This window comes from Artemia franciscana, chromosome 7 (assembly GCF_032884065.1).
Source record: "Artemia franciscana chromosome 7, ASM3288406v1, whole genome shotgun sequence".
Lineage (NCBI taxonomy): Eukaryota > Metazoa > Arthropoda > Branchiopoda > Anostraca > Artemiidae > Artemia > Artemia franciscana.
The window spans coordinates 10,004,353-10,025,246 of record NC_088869.1 but is presented as its reverse complement, the minus strand read 5'-3'; the positions used below and the strand labels follow the sequence as shown (position 1 = coordinate 10,025,246).

At 34.1% G+C, this 20,894-nt stretch overlaps 1 protein-coding gene across 1 annotated transcript in view; it reads left to right on the top strand.

Moving 5' to 3' along the window:
• The first annotated feature begins 1,069 nt into the window (after positions 1-1,069).
• LOC136028832 (exosome complex component RRP46-like) overlaps positions 1,070-20,894 on the top strand; it is a 30,087-nt gene continuing 10,262 nt past the window's right edge. Inside the window, exons 1-4 of the mRNA XM_065706762.1 lie at positions 1,070-1,198; positions 9,478-9,563; positions 13,373-13,486; positions 19,375-19,496. Of these exons, the coding sequence (XP_065562834.1) occupies positions 9,479-9,563; positions 13,373-13,486; positions 19,375-19,496 (321 nt within the window). The 5' untranslated portion in view covers positions 1,070-1,198; position 9,478. The remainder of the gene's footprint in view (positions 1,199-9,477; positions 9,564-13,372; positions 13,487-19,374; positions 19,497-20,894) is intronic.

The window sequence follows — 20,894 nt, the reverse complement described above, 5'->3', positions numbered from 1 at the left end:
ATCAGGTCACTTTAAGAATGTAGTTGAACCTTTAACTTTAACACACTATAATTAGACTACAGTCATCTTCAAGCACCCTTTGCAGTCACAGCGGCTCTCATTATTTAACTATCAAATTCTATTTTGCCACTCGTAGCTTTTGTGACTAAGTAGAATTAATTTCAGTAGAATTAATGAGTAATCAATTAACGATAGTGGAAATTTGTTTGACGGATTTTGAATTTTTAACAAAGACGGTCTCAGATTGATTGAATAAATTGCACTATATATTCCTTGAAAGCTTCACCTAATAATCTAACAATTGCCTTACTGAAAAAGAAAAATTGTCAGGATTTTAAAGTTAAGTATAGTTGACTTGTCTTTTGTCAACAGAACATATACTTTTGGCATTTTACCCCTATTTAAATTAAAGCATTACTAGTTGTTCTTAAGATTTTAAGTGCTTGCTGCTTTTTTAGAACTGTTAGACTGTTTTGTAGTAAAGTAAGTATAGTTTCTCAGGTTTTAAAAGTAAAGAATTTTCACCCTATTTTTGCTTGTGGGAATAGGTATATCTAGAAAATTTCAATTCGATAAGCTCAAATGCATTTTGGTGAAGATCCGACAAACTTCCAAATTCCCAAGAGGATCAGGGGCAACTTGTGCGAATAAATTTTTAATAAGTAAGCTCTTTGAGTGCTGTTATCATTCAGCAAAAGTTCAAGCCAGTTATCAATTCCCACCAAAAATCTAAAAATGTGGTTGAGCCTTTAACTTTAACTGACCACAATTAAACAACAATCAGCTTCAAGCACCCTTTGTAGTCACAGCTGCTCTCATTATTTAACTATCAAATTCTAGTTTGCCACTCGTAGCTTTTGTAACTAAGTAGAATCAATGCGTAGTCAATTACAATAGTGGAAATTTTTTTTACCGATTTTGAATTTTTAATAAAGGTGATCTCAGATTGATTAAAAAAATTGCACTATATTTCTTTGAAAGCTTCACCGAATAATTTAACAATTACCTTACTGAAAAAGAAAAAATTTCAAGACTTTAACGGAAAGTAAAGTTGACTTGTCTTGTGTCAACAAAACATATTCTATTGGCGATGTTGTATTAACTTCTACGCCTATTTGAATTAAAGGAATACTGGTTGTTCTTAAGATTTGATTGGGCTTGTTGCGATTTTAGAACTGTTAGACGGTTGTGTTGTAAAGTAAGTATGATTTTGGAGGTAAAGAATGTTCAGCCTATTTTTGCTTGTGGGAATTGGTAAAACTTTGATAAGCTCAAGTGCACTGTGGTGAAGATGAAAAATTTGCCATAGGCTATTCCCAAAGGGATCAGGGACAACTTTTGTGAATAAATCCTTAATAAGCCTGTAAATCAATCCAATGGTGATGATTGGGATCAGCTCTATTTGCTGGGTCCTGGGCAACATGTACCTCTACTGCTTGGTTAGTAGGCTATAGGCCTAACTGTACAAATGACATCAGGGTCAACCTTTTTATGGTCAAGCCTATGCTCCAGAGCCATTAAGTTCTTTGAATGCTGTTGTCACTCAGTAGAACTTGAAACCAGTTATCAATACCCACAAAAAAAAAACAGCACACCATGAAAGAAATTTAGAAACAAATTCACCCTCACTAATTTTCTTTTGATAAGACAGTTTTTCTTCTTTTTCTTGGCCTATGCAAGTTTACTGTATAGCAGTGCTATCAGCTCATTTTTAACCAAAATTAACACAGCAAAGTGCAGAACTTCTGCTAATCTAGAGTTTTTTTGGATTTAAAGTGCTATTGAAGGAACACAGGCTAATCTTCTTTATTAATTGTGAAGATTTTGCTTAGTTATGAGAGATAGTGAAGTCTTTGAATGTTTGGGAAGAAAAAAAAATCATTCTCTCATTCATCAAACAGGATACAGTTTGATTTTCTAGTTACAGCAAACCTATTTCCTGACATAGTCACCTTTTTTGGTATGTGAATAGAAAACTGGATTAATGGCTATATCTTAAACCAACTTAGAGTGCTTCTCTGGAATTATGGCCATGCAGTTTGTAAAGCAAAAGAAATAGTAATTTGTTTATTTTTATTCAGAATATTAATAATGCTCTGGCTCTGCCTAAAATTTATTCTACAGCAATCATCAAATTAACCTAGTAAGTTGGTTTGGATATTTTCTCAATTATACCTTGTTCTTCCATGCAAATAAGTTCTGCTTCTACTTTCCTTCAAAGTGATGATGGGATTCTTCTTGCTGGGTATGCCGTAGGGTCTACATTATTCTTCAGGTAGAAATGGCATTCTCCATCTAGCTTTCCTATTCCTTGGAAAATGTCTTTGTAATTGCTGACTATGTCATCCATATTTGTCCTGTTGAATACATGCATACTGTTGCAAGTGTTTTCCTCAACTTCATTGACATTCAGGACAAGTTTCTCTATGTTCAGGTCAATGCTTGACTAGAATCCAAGAATTGGCACTGAGTCAGGTTTGACAACAAAGGATGGCAAGGTGGTCAATGTTGGTATTACTTGAACAATTGTTTAGGGTCATGAAAGTATTGTTAATTGATGCATTTTGACTTTCTGAACATCTTTTCTCTCTTGCAAAATTACTGCAAACTCACCATTATGGAGTTATTCCAGCCCCAATATTCTTGTATTTATACATATAGAATTGCAATCATTTCTGTTTTCATTGATTGGATATTTGAAATTGCAAATCTGTAATAGCTTAGAAACAAATTTGGGCTATATATTTGCACATAAGGGGGTGGGGGTAAAGTACAGCATATATTATATACGTAAACTAACCATCGTTGTATTTAGTATATGCTACGCTTTACCCCCCCCCCTAATGTGCAAATATATAATAACTCTATAATGCTGGGTTTGTGGTAGTTTTGCATGAGAGAAAAGATATTCAAAAAGTCAAAATGCATCTATTAACAATAGTTTCATGACCCCAAACAATTGTTCCAGTAATACCAACATTGACTGGCAAGATTATAGCTTTCCTTGATATGTGCTTGCAGCTCAGCTGGCATATTTTTCAGCCAGCAAGTGGTGAACGATTGGAACCAACTAAGCCAAGAGACAGTCTCTACAACCTCTCCCAAGGAATTCAAAAAGAGGACCATGGAGATTCCAGTGGGAAAACCCCTCCCAGCCCTCACTACCATAACAGTCGTGGAAGACAATAGAGAATTAGCTTGGAGGATGATGCAGCTTGTCATACACAACCATCTCACACACTCTATCTTAAGTTGCTGTTGTGCGGTGGTGCCAACTCTAAATCACTGGGGAATGGTCCTTGAACCATACCTACCATGTGATCACCATTACCAAGTGGGCTTGAATCACATCTCTCCAGTACTCTCTAGTCCCTATGGTTTGTTGCTTGACCTTAGTACAGTAACCAGATCTATCGCCATCATCAACTATGGAGCATCACAGTTCTTGCAACTAATTTGCTCCAAAGTGCAAATTAAGGTAATATGCCTCTGTCAGGAATTTTGGATCCACAGTAGCTAGTGAGTTTATGAGTACTTTTTTTCAGCAATGGCAGATGTGGTGAGGCATCAAAATACTTGGCAGGTAAAATCTATGCTTGTGCTCCTGTGTCAACTTTGAATTTTACAAGTAGGGAGTAGTTAACTTCCATGTAATTTGAGCCTCATCCCCTCCCTTATTGGTTTTGTTTTCTATGGCATGACATTGTCACCTTCATTGCTGTTGTCAGTTGGGTTCTCCTTGTAATTTGTCTTTTGCACTTTGTACAGGTTTTGCCCTTTGCAGGACAATTGTGGCTAGTTGAGTATATACCTCCATAGAAATAGCATTCCTTAGTTTTTCTAGATGATGCAGGTGCATCTTCATATTTACTGACTGGGTGTTTTTACTTCTGGATAGTATCAATTTCTTTCTTTATTTGATATGGTTCTTGTTCTTCAAATGTCCTTAGCTGTGCCTAGGTTGTTTTGTAGTTAGGTATCTATTTACAGCTAGCACCCAATTTAGGGTGTCACCTTCCAGAAGAATTCTTTCTCTCATTTTTGGGTTTGTGGTGCCACTGACTATTTTGTCTTAAACCATTTCATCAGCACTAGTATAATTGCAAGATTTTGCCAGGATTTTCAATTCTGTCATGTATTTCTCTGTGCTCTCTCCTTAAAATTGATCAATTGGCAAGTTAGTGTCTATGTTGTTTCTTTCATCATTAGTGAATGGAAAAGTGTTGAATATCTGGAGCTCTTTTTCTCCTGCCCAGATGAGAAGGTTGGCACACTTGCTTTCATGTGTCTTTCTAGACAGTGGTCCCAGAAAAATGTGTTTTACATGCTGTTCAAAGCATTTACATTCATCACTGAGGGAAGCTGAATCCCAATCAATACTTGATGGTTTTGTTTCCATCATCTGACATCATGTAGTATTCTACCAGATTATTAGTTTGTTAAACCAAGTCATCTAGAACAAAAATCATAATAAGCAACTGCAAGCATAATAACAAAAAAAGCATGGTAAACAACTGTAAGTATATACAAGCAATAGAAGCATAAGCATAGCAATTTTGCATGATATTCCACCAACAATACCAGCTAACACAGAGGGAGAGGAGTGGAAGAAAATAACTACCTATCTAACAGTCAGTTTTCTCATTGACAGCAGCAATGAAACTTCACAAATGAGAAACATCCTCACAAGAAAAACTATCAGTATGCTACTTGGAACAGAAATATGGAAAACAGCAGTACAGCAGCTGCAAACCACCAAACAAAATGTGGCTATCCCACCAAACCCAGAAACTGTACCTGAATTCTCATTAACCCTCAAAAAAGTCAAAACTCTAAAAAGAAACAAATAGACCAATTGGATGCTGTTTCATCACTGGTAGCAAATAGTTTGTCAGGTAAAGAGGATATTCAGTCCCCAGCCCAAAAGGAACTAAACTCAACCAGAATGTCAGATAACTAAAATTAACTCATCTCAAATAAATATCCTGCAATTGAATTAAGTGTTCCTTAGTAATATGAAACTGGAAGAGATAACAGCTTTTATTTCAAGACATGAAGTAGGGGTAAATGGTATATGCAGGGACAGGGCATAAGGTCGGACATGGTACTTATCTGTCATCTAGGATTCTTTGAAAAATCTAATAAGGCCGCCTAGCATAGTTCATTCAATGGCAGACATGACAGTTCTATTATTTTGGTAAGTTACTATTTTTGTTTTTGAGAAAATTGACTTCAAAGTTTTGGCTATACCCTACAAAAAATATTTGGGCAGTAGTATTTTGTGTTTTATCTTGTAATGGTTTGCAGAAATTGTGGATGTAAGATGGCAAATGAAAGCTAAAACATCAGGCCGTGCTCTGTGGCCATCTTGTGGAAAAATATGCAACAGTAAAAAAAATCAGACCCAATTTACAAGTAGAGGTTGCATGGTATATACTGGGACAAAGACAAGTGGTATATAGTGGGACATGTCCCAGTATATACCATACAACCTATACTTGCCTGACACTCATTGCAGAATAGACCAATTTTGACTTTAGACACTTGTTTCCCTGTCATTCCACTCAAATTAACGGTCCTGTGTCAGTTCTAAATTCTTGGTTCAACCTGCCTGAGAGTCTAGGCAGGTGTGGCTTGCTAAAAGATAGCAAACAAATATTGGTCAAATAAGAGGCACACTTAACCCCACCATTTATCCTTGCCATTTTAACCAAACATTTGGAAAACTATAGGTTCTATCACTATCTTAGCTTTATGACTATCTACCTTGGTTCTACTGCCATTTTAACCAAACACCTGGAAAACTATAGGTTCTGTCACTATCTTAGCTCTATGACTATCTACCTAGGTTCTACTGCCCTAGGAATGAAGCATGGACATATAATAGATAGACATATCTATTAACAAATGAATTAACATCATTTGTATACTTAATTCCAATAAGGAGGGAATTAATACCATATTTGCCTATCACTCAATTGGACTATCTGTCTTGGCTTTTTCTACAATTAGCCATGACTTGATGCCCACAACTATTCCATTTTAATTCGAAAATCAACATGAATTCTTACAGTTCAGTCCATACATTGCGTCTTTTCTTATCTATTTTTACTTGTATCCTAATAATAAAAAATGGACTGGTTGTCCAGTCTTGTGCCAAAGATATTTTTACTTTTAAAGTCGAATTTATTGTAGTTTTTATATAATCAATAGTCAAAGTTTTCTACCAATACATGAATCTTTTTACTATGTCCCAGAGTGTACCACCCCCAGTACTTAGTGGGTCAATTGGTATAAGCAGGGACAGCCCCCCTTTTTCCTTCTAGCTATACAAGAAAAATCTGGAAAAATCACAGTTTATGCAGCAGTTCTGGGGCTTTCATTTGAGCCATAAACCATTTTTCTACTCCAATGTTGACCATACATTTTGGAGGTTTTCCAAAATCCGTCCCTGCATATACCACTCTCCCCTAGATATAATATGCCTACAGGAAACTAACCTTCATAATATGAGAAAAATCCAAATACAAGGGTTTGAAACATACAGGAAAGACAGATGAACCAGAAGAAAAGGAGGGGGTGTAGCCCTGACAATAAGAAAAGGGATCCACATTCTCTACTGGCCCCAAAGGTATATCCTGACGAAGTTGATACAATTGCAGTTAAAATCCTACAGCATAATGGAAAACTTCTTAAAGTAGTCTCACTTCAACAACCCAAATGGAAGAAATGATATATTTGAAGTGATAAAAGATGTAACCCTGGATCATAAAACCATAGTTTTGGGAGGTTTTAGTGCTCACAGCTATGTACAGAAGAGACTAAACAATCAAATTTGGCAGGGAAAAGCATAGAGAAACAATTCTAGAACTAAATTTAATGGTTATTACCTCAGATGGTCTAAAACACACTAAAATCCCAAAGAAAAAAGGCTTTGAACAATTGAATTTCAAATAGCCTCACCTGAGTTTTTAATAAATGCAAATATTAAGCTGATTCCAGAGTTACAAACAGATCACTGCGCCATTCTCACTTCCATTGTAGAGGTTTCATGTACTCCAACCCCAGCTACTTAAAAATTTCAACATTGCAAAGCAAAGCAGAAAAACATTTTAGATGTATTTTATTTCAGTACAGTGCAAGTTCTATTCTAGTGTCGAGAAGGCAAAGGGATTGTTAATTTTTGCTTGTTTTGAGTTTGACTTGGTTATTTATTGTTTAAACTCTTTTAACTTTAATAATAAAAAAAAAAATTAAAAACTTTAAGTTATATGAAAGCTGAACTAGCCAGCCATGACTACAAACAACAGAGATAAAACTTAAAAACAAAAAATAATAAAAATCTCAAACAAGACTGTGGCCAGTAGAGAGCTTCTTTTCCCTATGTGGATCAGTAGTGACAATTTTATTTATTATTATTGGTGGTGGTTTTATTTGGTCTCTCTACTTGCTGCAGTCTTGTTTGAGTTTTTTTTTATTGAGTTTTATCTCTCTTTGTTGTTTGTTATTATGGAATATATATTAGTATATATGTATGCTAAATGGACAATCCATGGCCATTTTTTTCAGTAAAGTGCAAATGATGTTCTGGTCTTGAGAAAGAATGAGGGTTGTCCTTTTTTGAAGTTTCTATGACATCATGGTCATCTCAAAGTTTCTATCAGATGCATTTCAGGAAAATACAAGGTTTGACAGAGGGGGTTATCCACTCTCTGATGACTAAATCTTAAAAATAGCCCTAGAATTTCTGATTACCAATCTAAAAAGCCTTCCGAAGTTTATACGATCACCCTTTGTATAATATACCTTTTTTGTCCCCAGAACATAACTTACAACCATAGATCTGAGGGTTGTGGGGGGGGGGGTTCATCCTCAAAGACATAATTTTCAGTCTTTTTCAATTATGTTGAACAAAACAGCTATCTAATATTTTTGGGGAAATGGTGGGCATGGGAGGGGGGTTAGCTGCCCTCCAATCACTTTCGACTACTAAAAGGGACACTAGAACTTTCAATTTTAAATTGAATGAGCTGTTTTCAAAGTTTCTACAACAGCAAATGGCCATTTCAGTATTTCAATCAGTTACATTTTGGGAAAATACGAGGTATGGGGGATATCCACCCTCCAATCACCCTGAATCTTAAAATGGGCACTAGAACTTTGGATTAACAATCTAATGTGTCCTCTCCAGAGTTTGTACAATGATCCTTTCTAAATATACCTTACATGCCCCCAGGGAATAACTTACCAACCATGTCCTAAGAGCTATGGGGAGTTGTCATCCTCAAAGACATTACTTCCAGACCTTTCAATTACATTTAACAAAACGAAAGCAGCAGTCTTTCTCAATAAACAAAAGGTTCGAGTATCACAGCTTTATATGAAAGGCTCAGTAATTCAGCCTAAAGCTAACCATGTGATTTTAGGATTAACTTTGGATCAACAGCATCCATGGAATGCTCAAGTCAAAGCTGTGAAGCAGTGTTGCCTGAAAAGAATAGTAATCCTTAGACCACTTACTTCCTTCTCCTGGGCGAATTCTCTCAATGTTCTTATTCATCATCTCCTGTTTCAAAGTCTGCAACAATCTCCTCTGAGCTTAAAGGAACCACCAAGAAGTTGGGAATTGGGATTTTAGAAAGATATTAAACTGTTACTAGAAGCAGACATCCCAGCCCAGGAAGAGAGATGGATCTTCAAGAGGATCACTGACTTATTCCCAAGTCTCAATATTTTATAAAGTATATCCTGAAAAACAGTACAAAGAAGGGTCGACAAGAAGAAAAAGGGGAGGGTCCCATTGCAAGAGCTTTAGGGGTACCTGCTAAGCATTTACTATTAAATTGCAGGGGAAAGGTAGCAGGACCCTACCTTTTCCTTGCTTAGCCCTTATGAAAAAGCCCAAATAGTTTTCTTTCCCCCTTGGAGGAATATAAATTCATTGCCTCTCAATCCAATTTTACTTCTGTCTAAAATGTTGAATGTGAAGAAGGTCATTTTTTAGCTTCGAAATGTAAGTTTGTAATATTATTGTTTATTATAAGAAAAAATAAAATACATACATTATTTTTCTAAGCACTAGGATAACTTGATAGAGGAGAGAAAAAATATCTGCCATAAGAACAAATGATTAAATGCGATTAAAGTTCACATAACCAATGCACATAATTCAAGCAAGTGCTGTATTAAGTCTAAGTGTCAATGTCCATATGTATTTACGTGTTTCGTTAACAATTATGCTATGGGGGTTCCTCTGGGCTGATTCTGATAACTTTTTTCTCTCTGTACCACCCCTGTTTGTGTAGCTCTGATTTATAATTTAATAAGTAGGCTAATAATGATTCCTTTTTTTTTATTTCAGCTAAACTCTAAATTTCTTTTTAAATAAATATAGTTTAAGTAGCTATTATGAAGTTTGCTTTGGTTTTTGTCTGGCTAATGCACACATTAATTTTAAAAAAAGGAAATCTTTTTTAGAATGGAAGAAATAAGTTTTCTGAGGCCACTATCATGTGATCTTGCATGTCTGAAAAACTCTCATGGTTCTGCAATTTTGGCACAAGGTAACTTCTATAATTTAATTTAACATGAACTGTGTTAAGATGTGTAAAAAAAAAAAAATTAAGAGTTTCGCGATTGTCTGTCATTTTTACTTGTAAGGAAAAAAAATTGATGAATAGTTTAACATCTTCACATATGACAGGATGCCCCTATTGCCAGTGTCTTGATAAGTTGATAAATACTATGTATTCAAATAATTTCAGTGCAAAGTACCATGATTTTCGTAATTAAATTAAAATCTTGTTCTTGGTCAGTAAGAAAGTTGGTAATATAACCAGTAGTACCTGTAAAAACATTCAATAGCAGAAGTCCATAGCAGTAGAACTCGGCTCTCCCCTAAATATTTTGATCCAGTCAAGAATGTAGAATGTGTTGAATATCTTTAGAAATTATTCGTTTTTTTTAATCTAAAATAATTGCTTAAATATTTTCAAATATTTTAAATAATTAAATATGATTTTTATAGTAATTATTTTAATAAATTATTTAATATTGTTTAACTTCAATAAATTAATTTAATAATCTAATTAAATAAAATAATAAAATAATTTTAAATATCAAATATTTACAAATAATTACTCTCCCCTTAAATATTTCGATCCAGTCAAGAACATATAATGTGTTGAATGCTTTTAGAAATTATTCTTATTTTTGTTCAAATAATTGCTTCAATATTTTTTAGTATTTAAAATAATTGAATGTAATTTCAATAAATTATTTAATATTATTTAATTTTAATAAGTCAATTTTAATTATTTAATTAAGTTTTATAATTTTTTTAATATTAAATGTTTAAAATAATTTATCTCCCCTTAAATATTTTCATCCAGTTAAGAGCGTATAATGTTTTGAATACCTTTAGAAATTATTCTTATTTTTATTTAAAACAATTGCTTAAATATTTCTAAATATTTAAAATAGTTAAATATAATTTTAGTTATTCATTTGATATTATTTAATTTTAATAAATCAATTTTAATAATTTAATTAAATTTAATAATAAAATAATTTTTTGTATTAAATAATTAAAATAATTGCTCTCCCGTTAAATATTTTGATCCAGTCAAGAACATTTAATGTGTTGAATATCTTTAGAAATTATTCTTATTTTTATTCCAAATAATTGCTTAAATATTTCTAAATATTTAAAATAATGAAATATAATTTTAATAATGATAATTTTAATAAATTATTTAACATTATTTAATTTTAATGATTTAATTATTTTTAATAATACAATAATTTTAAACATTAAATATTTAAGATAATTGCTATTCCCTTGAATATTTGATCCAGCCAAGAACGCATAATGTGTTAGATATCTTTAGAAATTATTCTTATTTTTGTTCCAAATATTTGCTTAAACAATTAAAATATTTAAGATGATTTAATATAATATTAATAATAATAATTGTAATAAATTATTTAATATTATTCAATTTTAATAAATTAATTTTAATAGTTAAATTAAATTTAATAACAAAATAATTTTAAATATCAAATATTTAAAAAAATTGCTCGCCCTTGAATATTTTGATCCAGTTAAGAACTTAACTGGAAACTCCAGTTAAGAACAAAAAATTTGGAGGGCACCTAGGCCCCCTCCCACGCTAATTATTTTCCCAAAGTCAACAGATCAAAATTCTGAGATAGCCATTTTATTCAGCGTAGTCGAAAAACCTTATAACTATGTCTTTGGGGACGACTTACTCCCCCACAGTGCCCGTGGGAGGGGTTACAAGTTCAAAACTTTGACCAGTGCTTGCATATAGTAATGGTTGTTGGGAAGTGTACAGGCGTTTTCAGGAGGATTTTTTGGTTGGAGGCAGGGGTTGAGAAGAGGGGGATATGCTGGGGGAACTTTCTATTGAGGAATTTGTCATGGGGGAAGAAAATTTCCATGAAGGGAGCGCAGGATTTACTAGCATTACTTAAAAAAAAAACAATGAAAAATTAAATATGAAAAAGTTTTTTTTTCAGCTGGAAATAAGCAGCAGTATTAAAACTTAAAACAAACAGAAATTACTACCCATATGAGGGGCTCACCTCCTCCTAATACCTCGCTCTTTACGCTAAAGTATTTTTAGTAATTTCAAGTATTTATTCTGCGACTTTTGTGATTCAGGGGTCATTCTTAATGAATTGGGACAAAATTTAAGCTTTAGTGTAAAGAGCGAGGTACTGACGAGGGGGCGAACCCCCTCATATATGTAATAAAAACATGAGAATACAAAAGTTCTTTACGTAAGCTAATTTATAAGTTACGTATATCTTTTACTTATAAAAAGATTCGTAAAAAATTAAAAGTTCTAGTTGCCTTTTTAATTAACCGTAAATCGGAGGGCAACTAGGCTTCCTCCCCCGCTCTTTTTTTCTCAAAATCATTCGATCAAAATTATGAGAACGCCATTTAGCCAAAAAAAAAAATATTCAAATTTCGTTTTAATTATTACTCTGCAGAGAGCCAAAATCAAAACATGCATTGATTCAAAGACGTTCAGAAATTAAATAAAAAAAAACAAGTTTTTTTTAACTGAAAGTAAGGAGCGACATTAAAACTCAAAACGAACAGAAATTACTCCGTATATGAAATGGGTTTTCCCCTCCGCAATCCCTCGCTCTTTAAGCTAAGGTTTGACTCTTTGCCACAATTCGGATTTTTAAAACAATTAAAAACTTTAGCGTAAAGAGCGAGGGATTGCGAAGGGGACAACCCATTTCATATACGGAGTAATTTCTGTTCGTTTGAAGTTTTAATGTCGCTCCTTACTTTCAGTTAAAAAAACTTGTTTTTTTTATTTAATTTTGGACAAGAATCAAATACTTGGTCAACATTTCGAATGAACAATAATTTGGTTGAATAAAGCCCTAATAATATTTATACTACTGAATTTTGATTGGATAGAAAGGGGTAATATTGTTTGTATGGATGGAAATTCTGCGCGACTTTTGTTCTTTTATGCTACAGAAGCCATCACAACCTTTACAATAGGGTTCTCTGATGTTTAAATCCAATATACAGATACGTTTAAATACATTGAAACATTGTAAACAAACAAGACAAGATAAATATTACCGTCTCTTTTTTAATGGGTAATATTAAATTTGATTAGCTGTATATATTTTGAATCAGCATAAAAAGATTATTCTATTGATATGTTAATTGTTCTGAAAATTCTTTTTTAGAGTTTCGGTTGCTATTGGCCCAAGTCGCTCCTTAGTTATAGTTTGCTATCGCGAACGGTTTGAAGCCACTTTAGTGAGGGAGATTTTAGTGAAAACATTACTGCCTTATAGAATGAAACGACAAAATCACCCTCCTTATGTAAATACCCAGGATTTTTTTTTTGGAAAAAGGCGGGAACCAGTAATAAAGAAACGGGGGAGGGGATGGTAGAAAAAAGCTTCTATTTAATAATTTGGATTAAAAATGCCGAGAAATTCAAGAAAATCAAGGATTTTGGCTTGGGGGACCGTCCTCTGGGTACGTTGCTAACCCTCTCCATAGTCTTCAATAAACAGCACACTAGATGGCTATAAAAAACCCAACAGTTCTGTACCTTCACATTTCTATTCCTACAAAAATATACTGTACTGATTTATAGCAGAAACTGTCAGAATGTCATATTCTGAAGTTATTCTTAGTGTTGGTGTAATACAAAAGTCATAGTTCGGTTATAAACTGCATACTAAAATATATTATGGTAATGGTAGCTGTGTTTCTGGCAGATTCCTTTATGCTAGCTCTAAATCTAGAAGCTTCTTGTCTTGCGTGCTATTATACTTTTTTTCTTTTGTGTTTTTTTTTCAGGAAAAACTGTAATTGGTGCATCTATCAATGGACCAGTTGAAGCCCGCCAACAAAGAGAAGAAATAGAAAACGCTTATATTGAGATGGCGTACAGACCTGCTTCTGGTCTACCTGGTTTGTGCTTCATACTGTCAGTTATTTTAATATATAGTTTACTTGGATTTAGCTTAATTTTTAGGTTTAGGACTAGGTAAATCTATAACAACAACTAGATAAGTATGTAGCACGTTTTTTCGGGTCGATGTGAAAAGTGTCCTCTCCATCTGCCTCAGTGTCATAAGTGAGTGTCAAGACCAGAAGTTTCTTTTCTAGTGGTTTTAGTGGTCTTTTCTAGAAAAAAGAGCCGCCTTGATTAGTGAAACCACTTGAGGATGCTATAGTCAAGAACTTGACTATTATGCGTTACCCCCAGATTTCGAGTACTGGTATTGTTTTTATTATTTGACTGTGGAGGGATCCAAAAAGTGTAAACTTTTTTGGCTCAGGTTTACCTCTTCTTGCTAAGTTCAGCAAGATTGAAAGACTGCAAAGATAAGTCATATGCATAAGGTTAGGATAGTAGACATCAGGATAGTCTGCTATCCTCTATCGAGGTTAGGATAGTAGACATCAGGATAGTCTACTATCCTTTATCAAGGTTAGGATAGTAGACATTTCTTTATATTTCTTATTTCTCTAATTTTTTATTTATATTTCTCATTTTTATATTTCTATATTGCTTTAGAAAGTTGAGAAAATTATGCTTTGTGCTTCATAAAGGAATTGTTTTAATTAGAATTTTAGGTCCTCGTTTGAATGACTGTGCATCAAAGACAGATCAGAACGGAAACCTAGTTTGATCTGATAATTTAAGTTCAAGCCTAATAAGATGAAGGTCAACATTGCTAATTTAATGGATGAAAAATTTTAAGAGATTGGGCATTTTGACAAATCTGGTGATGTTGAACGAAAAATGTAACATCAGTTGACATAGGGGTAGGTTACCCCTATGTCAACAGAAATATTTCTCACAAAAGAGAAATGTTCTGTTATGTTAACAGAGAAATATTTCTCACAAAAGGATTTAAAGAAGTGTAAATTTTTTGGGAAGGTAAAACAAGTAAGTGAGGTTAAGATGGTAGCCGGCATTTTAACAGATGAAAGATATTAACAGATATTTATATTATATTAAACAGATAAAGATATTTAACAGATAAGCACATATTGGGCTTTTTGATAAGGCTGTTGACGTCGAAAGGAAATTGAGACACTAGTTAATGTAGGGAAGTGTTTCACAAAAACAAAAGGAATGAAAAAAGTGTAAATTTTATGGGAAGGTAAAAGAAGGAAGTAAGGTTAGGATGGTAGGCCGTTTCCGACAGGGGTAGACATAGGGGTAGGTTACCCCTATGTCAACAGAAATATTTCTCACAAAAGAGAAATGTTCTGTTATGTTAACAGAGAAATATTTCTCACAAAAGGATTTAAAGAAGTGTAAATTTTTTGGGAAGGTAAAACAAGTAAGTGAGGTTAAGATGGTAGCCGGCATTTTAACAGATGAAAGATATTAACAGATATTTATATTATATTAAACAGATAAAGATATTTAACAGATAAGCACATATTGGGCTTTTTGATAAGGCTGTTGACGTCGAAAGGAAATTGAGACACTAGTTAATGTAGGGAAGTGTTTCACAAAAACAAAAAGATTGAAAAAAGTGTAAATTTTATGGGAAGGTAAAAGAAGGAAGTAAGGTTAGGATGGTAGGCCGTTTCCGACAGGGGTAGACATAGGGGTAGGTTACCCCTATGTCAACAGAAATATTTCTCACAAAAGAGAAATGTTCTGTTATGTTAACAGAGAAATATTTCTCAAAAAAGGATTTAAAGAAGTGTAAATTTTTTGGGAAGGTAAAACAAGTAAGTGAGGTTAAGATGGTAGCCGGCATTTTAACAGATGAAAGATATTAACAGATATTTATATTATATTAAACAGATAAAGATATTTAACAGATAAGCACATATTGGGCTTTTTGATAAGGCTGCTGATGTCGAAAGGAAATTGGTTAATGTAGGGGTAGGTAAACAAAGATAAGTGTTTCACAAAAAAAAAGATTTAAAGAAGCGTAAATTTTATGGGAAGGTAAAAAAGGTAAATAAGGCTAGGATGGTAGGCCGCATTCAACAGATAAAATGTGTCAACGGATAGACTGGGGTCTTTGACAAGGCTGCTGATGTTGAAACAAAATTGAGACATTAGTTAATGTACCATAATTTTCGGACTTTTCATTTACGTTGAACAAAATGGCCATCTCAAAATTTTGATTGGATGTGTTTGGGAAAAGGGTGGGCGTGGGGGGGGGGTAGTTGCCCTCCAATTACTTTTGACTATTAAAAATAAACCTTTCAATTTCCAATCGAATGAGCCTTTTTGTGGTTTCTACGACAACAAATGACCATCTTAAATTTTTTATCAGATGCATTTCAGGAAAATATGATGTTTCGGGGGGCGGGACAGGGGAGGAGTATCCAGCCTCTGATCACTTTGAATCTTAAAAAAAACACTAGGAATTCCGATTACCAGTCCAATGAGCCCCCTCCAAAGTTTATACGATCACCCTTTCTATATACCTTAAATGCCCCCAGGGCGTAACTTACAACCCTTGCCCTGAGGCCTCTGGGGGGGGGGGTTATCCTCAAAGACATAATTTCCAGACTTTCAACTACGTTGAACAAAATGGCTATCTCAAAATTTTGATAAGATGGGCGAGGTGAGTTAGTTGCCTTTCGATTTCCAATCGAATGAGTCTTTTTTGAAGTTTCTAGGACAAAAAGTAACCATCTCAAAATTTTTATCAGATGTATTTTGGGAAAATATGAGGTGCGGGGGGTATCCATCCTCCCATCATTCTAAATCTCAAAAAGCGCACTAAAACTTCTGATTAGCAATCCAATGAGCCCCTTCCGAAGTTTATACGATCACCCTTTCAATATAAACCTGATGTACCCACAGGGCATAACATACAACCCTTGCCCTGTGGGTTCTGGGGGGGTATCATCCTCAAGGACGCAATTTTTGGACCTTTCAACTACGTTCAACAAAATGCCTATCTGAAAATTTTGATTGGATGTGTTTAGGGAAATGGTGGGCGTGGAAGGGGTCTTAGTTGTCCTCCAGTACGTTTCTACTATTAAAAAGGGCACAAGGCTTTCCAATTTCCAATTAAATTAGCCCTTTTCGAAGTTTCTACGACAACTCCTTCGATACGAAGTGCCCTAGTCTAAAAGAAGAAAAAATAATAATAATACATTATGCCCACCTCACTCTTTGCTTATGCAGCGCTATTGTGCTGCCTATGATTAAAAAAAAAAATGGAGGGGCAACCAACTGTTGGCCATGTCCATAGTATTGGGTCACCCTGCTAACAAATTAATCCGAATGTCTCATTTTTCCTGTTTTTCCAATCTTCCATTATCCCAAATTTTTCTTTCCGAATTTCCTCTATTATCTATAAGTTAAATATGCTTCTGTGAATTGTGCCTTTTAACTCATTAAAAAACAAAAAAAAACGATACATCCCTGAATTTTGGTTACAACATTTACCATCATTGTGTCATTGATTGCGTAAATCACTGTTTAACAGTTGTCTAGCTACTAATGATATTGAGGAATAGTGCTGAAAAAGGGAGACAAGTGGTGTTTAATCTGCATGTCGATTTTAAGCTAAACTATGTGCAATTGGAATGCTTGGAGCCTATCTCTTTCACTCGTGATCCCCGAAAAGTCAGGGAATCTTAATGAAAATCGCCCAGCATATTCAGCGTAAAAGAGGATCTTACTGTATACGTTTCAAGCTCCCATCTGCAAAAACGTTGAATTTTGTACTGTTTGCCAAATGAAAGATCACCGTTTTTTTTTCAGGGGTGACTGTATTGAACCAATTGTCCTAGGATATTGGGAGAGGGTGCATTTGAACGAAAATTAAAAGTTTTATTTCTCTTGTTATGTGAGTAAAACGATTGTAGTGTAACTAGACCTCCTCCCATACTCTTTTTCCCCAAAGTTGTCTGATCAAAATTTTGGGATAGCCATTTTTTTAAACATAGTCGAAAGGTTCAATAAGCATGCTTTGGGAATAGGTTGAACCTCACAGTGCATGGAGAAAGGGCTGTAAGTTAAGGAAGTTGCCCATTGCTAACGTATAGTATTTGTTACTGGGAAGTATACTGACATTTTCACGAGGGGTGGATTTTCTGCTTGGGTATTTTCCACTGGTATCCCCCCATTGCTAGATTCCACTGGTAGGGAAGCTTTTTGTGACGTGGGAAAATATTTTTGGGAGGGGGGTGGTTGAACATACCAGAAGAAATTCCACACTGGGGGAATTCGCCGGAATTCCTATATGAAATTTTTTACATGTTTCTAGATGCGTTTTTTGTTTTACTTGCGGAGATGTCACGGGGAAATTTTTAGCAGGGTTGGAATTGTCTAGAGGACTTCTCCTTGGGGGGGGTGGAGGATTCTCCGTGGTAGAAATTCTCCGTGGGGCAAATTTTCCATGTGGAATTGACCTCGGGATTAATCATGCCTCAAAGATTTGAGGACGAATCGTTTGTCAGAGGTGTGGGGGTAGGGCATTTTCCATGGTTGGGGGAGGGGCAAATTTCTCGGTATTATTTGAGAAGCGATCAGAATTTAAATTAAAAAACAACAAGTTTTTTCAACTGAAAGTAAGGAGCAACATCAAACCTTAAAACGAACAGAACTTATTTGTTATTTGATATGCGGGTGGCATCTCCCTCTTTTCGCTAAAGTTTGACTTTTTGTCGCAATTCTTTAAGAACAACTCCTGAAACACAAGGGAAGCTGTTGAAGAAGAAGCTTTTTTAAAGTACTGAAAATCTTTAGTGTAAAGTGTGAGGTATTGAGGAGACGGCCACCCCTCTCAAATGGGGAACAATTACTGTACGTTTTAATTTTTAATGTTGCTCCTTACTTTCAACTCGATAAAAAATTGTTGTTTCTTTAGTTTAATCTACCAAAAATGGTTTGATGTTTATGGTATCTCGAAAACTTTTTTGAAAGCAACTAGATATTAAACAGTTCTTGTGCTAGAACTTATAAATGCTAAAAAACGGACCTTCGATGAAATGTTTGGTATTTATTACCGTGTATAGTATCATTTTATATTTTGCTACTTTAATATTTATGTTATTTTATACTTCTGTATATATTCATTATTATTATTATTTTTTTGAATTATTATTTATTATTTCACTATTAATTTGTTATTTTATTATTTACTATATTTAATATGTTGAAATTTTTCTACACTGCTCTTGTTGCTCTTGTCACAATGTCAGAAAACGCCCGATTTGAAAAAAGAATAGGTCTCCTATGTGTTTTTTTTTCTTTCTGTGTACTTTACTTTTTTTTTTATTGACGAAGAGAAGGTGAGCACTTTTTTGTGCCAATTTTTTTCTTTTGATCTTTTTGTTTTTCACTCCTAGGAAAATTTAGAAACGATATAAGCCTGTTGATAGTTGAGGGTGATCGATGTGCTGATGATAAATAATCCCTTTTTATTTTTATTTTTCTATTTTAAGAAGTGGTTCGTAGACGAAGAGTAACCAAGCACTATTCCTTTGTCAAGTTTTAAAATTTATAACCATTATCGTGCACCATCAGCATCACATAAATAATAATAAATAAAGAAACGAAATAAGTCTGTTAATGCTGATCCCGATTCCTGAGCTGATAACGAATAATTCTTTTGATTTGGTTGCCTTTTCTTTTTTAACGTGGAGATCCAAAGACGAAAAAAAAAATTAGCTCTGCTCCTTTTATCATTTGTGTTTTCTTTTTGCAAATTATAGAATGATTTTGCAAAGAAATGAGTCTGCTAATAGCTGGTAGCAATTGCTTAGCCGAGACTTTCTTGCTTTTTTCACATCTTATAATTTTAATAATATCACTTGTTTTATCTTCTGCTTTTCTTATTTTATGTTTTTGTTCTTTCCAGAGCTGATAGATAGACGAAGAGAGAACTTGATAGTGCGAATTTGTGAGAAAGCACTAATATTAGGCCATCATCCAAGGACAGCTATAATAATCACAGTTCAAGAATTGCAGAATGACGGTGGGGTAAGAACATTTTCAACATTTTAAATTCCTGCCTTTAAAACCTGTTATTTCTGTAAAATCTCGGCTAAAAACAGGACGCAATACTCTCCTGCTACTCAGAGCAGTGATGGCTTTCAGTTGAGAACTCAATATTTTAGGAAATCTCAGCTAAAGATATGGCATGAAACTCTGGCTAAACTATGACGCGACACTGCCCTGCTGCTCATAGCAGCCGCGGGACACAATTTTATGGCGCAATATATCCACTAATATTGGCTAAAAGACATGAGACCGTACGCTGGCTAAAATATGACACAATACCCCCCTGCTGCTTATAACGGTGGTGGCATAATATTTTAGACCTCAATATTTAGTGAATTTTGCCTGAAGCTGCGACACCTTACCCTAGCTTAAGTACGGCAAAATACCCTTGTGCTGCTCATAGGAGCAGTAGTATATATTTTTACGACTCAATATTTCATAAATCTTGGGCTAAAGACACAACAATACAATGCTGTTATTCATAGCAGGAGTTTCTTACAATCTCTAAGCTCAATATGTCGGTAAATTTTGATTGAAGCTACGGCACCATAGACGAAATATCCTATTGCTGCCCATAAAAGCGGTGACATTTAATTTTACAACTCAATATTTCATAAATCTTGGGCTAAAGACACAACAATACAATGCTGTTACCCATAGCAGGAGTTTCTTATAATTTCTAAGCTCAATATGTCAGTAAATTTTAATTGAAGCTATGACACCATACCCTGGCTTAAGTACGACAAAATACCCTTTTGCTGCTCATAGGAGCAGTAGCATGTATTTTTACGACTCAATATTTCATAAATATTGGGCTAAAGACACAACAATACAATGCTTTTGCTCATAGCAGGAGTTTCTTACAATCTCTAAGCTCAATATGTCGATAAATTTTGATTGAAGCTACGGCACCATACCTGGCTAAAACACGACAAAAAAACCCTATTGCTGCCCATAAAAGCGGTGACATTTAATTTTACAACTCTATATTTCATAAATCTTGGGCTAAAGACAAAACAATATAATGCTGTCGCTCATTGCAAGAGTTTCTTATAATTTCTAAGTTCAATATGTCAGTAAATTTTGATTGAAGCTATGACATCATACCATGGCTAAAATACGACAAAATACCCTATTGCTGCTCATAATAGGTAGGTAGGTAGGTAGATTTTTATTTAAAACCTTTAGATCACATACATACCAATTAGTCGCAAAAAGGCCGTTCTGGCCTGTAACAGCGACTTCATTCATGTTACATTAATCATCAATAATACTAATTCATTATATACACAAAAAGAAAAGAAAAAAAGAGAAAAAATAAGAAAAAGTATAACATTTCAAATAATTACTCAGGCTGAAAAATTCTGGATAGCCCAC